This window comes from Taudactylus pleione, unplaced genomic scaffold (genome assembly GCF_031769625.1).
Source record: "Taudactylus pleione unplaced genomic scaffold, aTauple2 ptg000361l, whole genome shotgun sequence".
Lineage (NCBI taxonomy): Eukaryota > Metazoa > Chordata > Amphibia > Anura > Myobatrachidae > Taudactylus > Taudactylus pleione.
Genome location: NW_028284762.1, coordinates 2,085,092 through 2,093,378, shown reverse-complemented (window position 1 = coordinate 2,093,378; position 8,287 = coordinate 2,085,092). Strand labels below are relative to the sequence as shown.

At 40.7% G+C, this 8,287-nt stretch overlaps 1 protein-coding gene across 2 annotated transcripts in view; it reads right to left on the bottom strand.

The window, feature by feature from the left end:
* Window positions 1–1,347: 1,347 nt before the first annotated feature.
* Window positions 1,348–8,287, bottom strand: part of RCSD1 (RCSD domain containing 1) — a 136,733-nt gene continuing 129,793 nt past the window's right edge. For both annotated transcript variants that reach the window (XM_088444408.1, XM_088444407.1), the window contains one exon: window positions 1,348–5,024. In XM_088444408.1, the coding sequence (XP_088300534.1) occupies window positions 5,007–5,024 (18 nt within the window). In that variant the 3' untranslated portion in view covers window positions 1,348–5,006. The remainder of the gene's footprint in view (window positions 5,025–8,287) is intronic.

Sequence of the window (8,287 nt, the reverse complement as noted above, 5' to 3'; positions counted from 1 at the left end):
CGGGATCTGTTCCTCTGTCGGCCTGACGCTGCCGGGAATCGAACTGCCGGCCATGCGGCCGGCGGTATTACATACTGATTCCCCTATAAGAATATACCAGATCCAGATCACTTAGGGATTATAGCAAATCCCATATTATTGCCACGTCTTAAACTCAAACTTGTGGATCATGTCTATTATTGTCTTTGGTTGAGTGATTTCAAGAATTATTGTCCCCCGTACATACGGCCTTATTCAGAGTCGGGAATAGAGAGAGATGTCTCTCTCAACTGTGAATCTGAACAAACCATATTGCAATGCAAGGGGTCTAAATACATAAAACATTTTAGGTGAGGGGTAAATACTCATAGGCAAACGCAGGGGGGGTTTCCATCTGCCTAGAAACCCCCCCTCCCCAGCCCACACCATGACCACAATAGAAATAGTATAATAGAATTTTACTAGTGCTGCATGGTCTTCTCAGTATCACAAATGAAAAAATTAGCACCACCTGTGGATTTTTTACATGAATCCTCCATAATAAATAACCTGTGCACCAACTATGAGATCTGAAAAACATTCACTGTTAGGGATGTGCTGCTATAGAGCCCAATATGTACATATATGTCCAGGGCAGTGCTAGGTTATTCTGCTGCTCCCAGACTCCCGGACTTGCTCTAATACTCTGGAATGGTGCCCGCATCTAAAATAAAAACATTCAGCTCAGGCAGGATGGCCCTAATGACTCATCTAATGGCTTACTGTGATCCCTGGTCCTGTATATGCTGGAATTATGATACACAATATACTTTTTATGACGCATATTAAAGCTGGATAAGTGCTAATTCTACCCTCTTCATGGACTGGCCACACTCACTCTAAAAGCAAGCATTTGGAAACCCCCCTCTAGAAATCCTGCATTTGCCACTGATACTGGCTGCTTTTACATGTAGCCCACAAATACTACACAGCTTTATTATTACTCTACAATGTAGATGTCAGTTTGCAAACACTCCTCCAAAATCTAAATCTCTCTGCACATTTTACATCTGCCCCACCTGCCGTGCAGCATGGTCTCACCAAGATGATCAGTAGAGAGATATCTCTCTCTATTCCCAAGTCTGAATCAGGCCCATAGTACTATCCTGAGGAATCATCTATTTAGTTGGGTTCATTACATGAGCCCCTTAGGAATCACTGCAAATCCCATACACAACGTACTAGATGACACCTGAATTTATTGATGGAATGTTAAATTATTTATCAATTCCCAAGTCAATCGCTGTTGTTAGATAGTGTGCTTGTTGTCATATAAAACACGTTATAGCAATCATAATGTAGTCATTGATGTACTAAAATGTGATTGCAAAACAGCCATTGAAAAACAATGGGTATAACTTTATTCAGGTTTATAGCGACAGGTTATTATGGTAATCTTGTTAAATGGCTGGGGGGATAATTGATTCAGTATCCTGAATTAAATGTATAGAAGCGCTGTTTAATGTTACTCAAAATAATTTATTCCACCTATAAATTATTACTCCACCTATAATTCCTAGTATAAAAGCTCTAACGCATTTCTTCCCACTGTCTGAAGAAATCCCAATAGGGAAGAAATGAGTTAGAGCTTTTTGGAGCTTATCCACACTATGCACAATACCCACTGGTATCTGAAGCCAACCTGGGCTTTTGCACCTCTCACCCTCCCCGCCTAAGGACGGAGTACAAGACCGGGAGCTCCGTTACTGACACCAGACCTTTCAGACAGTGCTCTGGCACTATATGGTCTCCCTGCGGCAAAGGGACGGAGATCGAGTGTTCCGTCACCCGTACCGGATCCATCCAGCTATCACATTCCCCGCTACAAGACGGAGACTGGGAGCGGAGAGTCTGGTCATTTTCCAACCAAACACTCTCCTGCAGGAGACAGCTACTTAGAAACAGGAGACGCGTACAGCTCTCCATGCCAGTGGTTCCCTCAATGGGAAGGAGGAGATAAAAGATTTGTCTTTCTTCTTTTTCATACTAACAGCCGTGCTAACCACCATATATTGACCTTCTGAAATTAATTACACCTAGTATACTACATGGCATATTTCCTTTAATTGAGGCTGGAATCATATAACCATTTTAGAAGGATTTCGTTTCTCACTGTTACACTTATTTGGAACATTGTGTCTAAACGGAGTTACCTACATCTCAATTACAACAAATGTTTTCAATTTATTTACACTGTGGATTCGTATATTCATATTGACATTTTTTGGGGATTAAAGATCCCAGTGCAATTGTCCAAAGGAACTTTCAAAAATCAAAGGATTTCCCTTATTGATTTCCTTCTGTTGTGGATATCTCATTTTATAAATATTTGCATATTATCTGTACATTTTTTATGTTGATTATGCTCATCTCTATAAGTGTTGTATGTTTATATGTTTTTTAGGACCACAAGGGTCAGAATACTATGTTATGCTAAATAAATATTGTTTATTTTATTTTTTCATATTGTTGGGCACATTACATCTTTACCTCTACAGCGCTGTCTATATATCTTTTAGTTTATGATTAGTGAGCCTGTAGCGTTGCTATTATGTTGCTGAATATCTTAACACATAGTTGCCGTTAGTATCAATAGTATACACTTAAATACACTGGAACACAAATGCCTGTTCATATTGTCCAAACGTCTATCAGCCACCCTTCACATTCATAATTATTTCACAATTTTTTAGTGTGGTGAGCACATAGAATAAATAGAACACACGTCATACAGCGTGCACCGCGTGTCTCCTGATGCGCGTTTCGCTAGTGTGCTTAGTCCTAACACGCATACATGGATCTCCACCAGGGTGATTCAAAGATGAGACAAATTATTATAAACCATATTTATTTATCTCCTTTTTACCTTACAATATGGGATAAAATGTTAATGTACCCGTCCACACACACGCCACACATCACTTCCGTTACTATCAACAACCGCTGTACAAATTATATCTAGGAGGCGAAAATGTAAACAACAACATAATGAGCACAAGAGATGCGAGACAACAACAATAACTAAATATGACCTGTCTGTATGGTAAATCGCGGGTTACGTATATACAGTCAGGGCCAAGACTACAGCTTCTTACTTTTGCCATTATAACAATAGAGCATTTCATCAGTTCACTTATTATCCTTGATTTGTAAGACGCCACAGTGATCCGCCGCGTCGGACGGCACTATAACGGATCTATAGGTCTCTATGAGGAACGTCTCGGCACCGGACAGCGTGAATATAAGTTGTGTCAGGGTCCTGGATCAGATGAGGTTGCCTTGGTCGGTGTACAGTATTTCTGTGATGAGTATATGGGATGCCTGTATATAGGTCACCTATGTGAGGCGCAGCAGCGCAGTCTCTGTGCGCCATTGTTTGCTTCCTTATACGAAGGGGTAAATTGACTAAAGTGAGAGTTTTTAGAAGTGGAGATGTTGCCCATAGCAACCAATCAGATTCTAGCTATTATCTTCTAGAAGGTGCTAGTTAAATCTTAAGTAGAATCTGATTGGTTGTTATGGGCAACATCTCCACTTCTAAAACCTCTCACTTTAGTAAATTTACCCCTAAGTCTGAACTATAGAAGAGAATAGTAACAATCATTTTAGGGAAGAGATTTTCCGTGATATAAATATAATCTATTAGCCAACATACAGAACATGGAACAACTTGGTGAGGACATTAAACCTACGCAGCTCTTGAGATAGACAAGAGTGTAATATAGTCATTCAGTCCCTGTGCTGTGGGGCCCTGCAGCCAAGGGGTCCCTGTCCCAGACGGAAATGTGTGTCATAATGTACAAACTTCATTATGGCTTCATAATCAGTGTATCCAGGCAGTTATAGGTTTTATAAAATAATGAGGATGAAATGACTGTGTAAATAATTCAGAAGAATGTGCTTCTTATGCAATTATAACTCTGTCATTTTGGATGCTGACAGAGTAAAGCAGACATTGTGGAGTTTATGGCATGGTGTGAAGATAACCCCATCACAATATTTCCTATAAGACTCAGACATTTTAAATAAGCTTATTAAGAACAGAATTGTATACATTTAAAAATCATAATTTCCTAATGTACTTTAGCTTTCATAAACTCATGAATATATTTAATCTTTAGCAATAATTGTTTTTTTTTTTTTTTTTAAATATATATATATTTTTTTATGAAGGTTAAATCGTTACTGAAAAGTGGTTGGTGCAGACCAAATAGCAAGAAATGACATAGAATAGTGAGGAAAAAAAGTAAATGAAACTCATTTTGCTGCCCCTTAAACAGTGGTGTCCTAGGCATAAGCCTAGTTATCTTTTATGTTACCGAAAGCTCTGGGTGAGCCACAGTCACTTCACCACTAGGCGGAGACAAACATTTACTAGTTCATCAAATAACAGGATTCACATAGCAGCCATACAAATACTCAAATACTGACTCTTGATTATTCTAGTGCTTAAACTAATAAAAGCTAGCATATGATTGGATGCCATAGGTCACAGGACTATTGTGTTATTACTTGCCATGAAGCTCCCTCTGTTGAGATCACATCATTACTTCTTGTGTGTTTTCTAGTGTAAATCCACAATAACCATCTGCAGCCGACGGTGAAACTTCATTAGACAGGATGACGGACATATAGTACAGAACTTCTACAACAAAGGGCTGTATATAAGACGGGAGCTGAAAAGGAATATTCCTGTATTTACATGGGGGAATGTGGCCACTTGTACGTAACACATCCCATAAACATGGCCTGAAGCATAAATAATGATATAGGCTCTAACACTGCTTAACGAAACACCAGAAAGGTGAAATAGTGAGGCCTGTGTTCTCCCCACCATGGGGTAATGTTCTGCACAGTGATATGTACAGACAAGGGCCCATCTGTAGGAATTCGCCATGGGTGCTCTGCGCTGGGATGAGGCGCCGCCCGGAACTAGAATCCCCGCTTGTCCCAGGCACGGCCTGTAATCCTCTGCTGGTCAGATCCCATCATTTCTCAGGTTTATCCTAAAGGAAATAAACATTCAAGTTAGTAATTCCTCATTATCTTAGAGAATCCTATGCGCTGAGATATTCTGCGGCCTGTGGTGCCATCGCGTTCCGTTCCCTTATTCAGACTAACGCAAACAAAGGACAAGTACGGTAATTTGTAAGAACTATTGGATGTACGAAAAAGGTAGAGACCGCTGCACGAATAAATTATTATTATTTTAATTTTGTTCCTCCCCAAAACATACTGCCAGTCACAGTATCCTCATTACAGAGGGATCCGGTCAGAATGCCGACACGGACTTTAAGTCAACAACCAATATGTCAACATTCAAATACGTCAACTTGGTTAAAATGTCAACATTAAACATGCTGTCACCAGAATGTCAACATAAATTTTTTTTTTTGCTTAGTTTTAGATTTGGGGTTAGGGTTAGATTTGGGGTTAAGGTTAGGTTTGGGGTTAGGGTTAGATTTGGGGTTAGGGTTAGGTTTGGGGTTAGGGTTACTGTAGGTTTAGGGTTAGGGTTAAGGTTAGGTTTGGGGTTAGGGTTAGATTTGGGGTTAAGGTTAATGTAGGTTTAGGGTTAGATTTGGGGTTAGGATTAGATTTGTGGTTAAGGTTACTTTAGGGTTAGGGTTAGGTTTGGGGTTAGGGTTAGATTTGGGGTTAGGGTTAGGTTTGGGGTTAGGTTTGGGGTTAGGGTTACTGTAGGTTTAGGGTTAGGGTTAGGGTTAGATTTGGGGTTCAGGTTAATGTAGGTTTAGGATTAGATCTGTGGTTAAGGTTACTTTAGGGTTAGGGTTAGGTTTGGGGTTAGGGTTAGATTTGGGGTTAAGGTTAGGTTTGGGGATAGGTTTGGGGTTAGGGTTACGTTTGGGGTTAGGGTTAGATTTAGGGTTAGGGTTAATGTAGGTTTAGGGTTAGGGTTAGATTTGGGGTTAGGATTAGATTTGTGGTTAAGGTTACTTTAGGGTTAGGGTTAGGTTTGGGGTTAGGGATCGATTTGGGGTTAGGGTTAGGTTTGGGGTTAAGGTTAGATTTGGGGTTATAGTTAGGTTTGGGGTTAAGGTTAGGATTAAGGCTAGGGTTAGATATGGGGTTATGGTTAAGGTTAGATTTGGAGTTATTTTTAGATTTGGGGTTAGGGTTAGGTTTAGGGTTAAATTTGGGATTAGATTTAGTCTTAGGGTTAAATTTGGGGTTAGGGTTAGTTTTGGAGTTAGGGTTAGATTTGGGGTTAGGGTTAGATTTGGGGTTGGGTTTAAGGTTAGGGTTAGATTTGGGGTTAGGTTTAAGGTTAGATTTGGGGTTAGGGTTAAATTTAAGGCTAGGGTTAGATTTGGGGTTAGGGTTAGGACTAAGGTTAGATTTGGGGTTAAGTTTAAGGTTAGGGATATATTTGGGGTTAGAGTTAGGATTACGGCTAGATTTGGGGTTAAATTTAAGGCTAGGGTTAGATTTGGGGTTAGGGTTAGGATTAAGGTTAGATTTGGGGTTAAATTTAAGGTTAGGGATAGATTTGGTGTTAGGGTTAGGCTAAAATAAGCAAAGATTGTATATCGGCAATATGGTGTCGACATGTAAAATGTCAAAATTATGAACATGTCAACATTTTAACCACGTTGAAATTTTTTGAATGTCAACATATGTGTTGTCGACTTAAAGTCCATGCCGACATTTTGACTTACGACATTCAGAACCTTTTGACATTCTGGTGCCGACATTCTAAATAGACTTCTGAATGTGGGCTTGTCATATCACACCCATTATAGGTGCCCCCTTTGTATGCTATAGAAATAGGGACTCTTAAGCGATTAAGGTACCCTAGTTACAGTTGGCGATGCTAGCAATGTGCAGGGGTACATATATTTATATTTTAGTGTGCACACCTCTATGGGGGTGAACAAAAATCAGCAATCTCGGTGCAAAGAAAAATTGTGTCCCGCACCTAACTGAATGGAGCCCTGTGTGTGTCGTATAGTAATGTTGGAAGCACCTGCCTTGATAACATAAGCGAGGTGTAATTTCTTATCAATGCTCCTCTCATTGTCTGATAGATGCCATGACAAATGTGCTAGTGTGTTAGCAGTAATCATTGTTATTCCCACCATTACAGCCCCCTGACCTTACGCTGTCTAGGTCATTATAGTTCTCTCCTTGCTCATGCGTAGAGCCAATGGGAAAGATTCCCTGTGATGTCATCCAATGAAATTGCAGAACCTACATCCAAAAAAATCCCAGGAGACATCAAGACCTAACTGCTAACTGCAAACTAAGCTCCGAGCTCTTATCTTCCCTTCCCAAACCCCAACCGAGAAACCCTTTGTGCCAACGGAAACATAAATACAACGTTTTTACTCCTATTGGGAAATTCGTGGCACTCTCCTCCCACCATCATTTGGCGTGCTGCAAATAGAAGTTTGGGCCTCATTAAAATGCTCAAACCCAGGTCGCCAATGTTTCTCAATATTTACTATTGTACAGTTTTAGACAAATTTACTGACAGCCGACATTTCTCTCCCTGACACAAACAGCTACATAAAAACGCCTCTAAAAGTGAAAATCCTAAAAACATCAGTTTATTGTCCACGACAAGGATTACACCCAACTGTAAAGCGCAATGCAATACGATAGCGCTATATAAATCACTGTTCATAAATAAATTGGGCTCCGTGCTGCCTTGCTCGTGGTGGAAAATAAACCAACTCAGATGAGCGTATAGGAAGATTTGAATATGTTTTGTGCATTGCCTTCACTGATAATATATAGAATTATTGTGAGGGAGTTGGAAGAAACTCTGCAGCTGACAGACCCACAGCCTGACATGAGATATACAGATAATATAACCACCAGGGCCCATATGTAACAGACTGAAATTTGCAGGCACTAGAGTGATTCCAGTGAGATAGCCGCTAGATTTAAAGCTGGTTTTGTGCCAGAAGAGCGTCCGTGCCCACAAATCAGGGGCTACTACTTTGGGCCCAAATCAATTACGATTATTCACATTTGATGCGGGACAGAGTGGGGGGGCTTCTGTTCTGCTATTTGGGGGAACCATTTAATAGGACAGAACATACTTTGGGACAGTCTCCCCATTCATACACGGAGCCTGATTCAGACCCACTCGCAAGCGGGTCGATGGTGGCCCAGAGCGCACGCGTGGCAAGCTCAACGCGCAAGCCCCGTAGCGAGTGAGACCTTCACTCGCTCCGGAGCTCGCAGCAAAACAGGGCGGCTGTTGATGTTGATCGACAGCTCGCCCCGTTTTGTAGGTGGG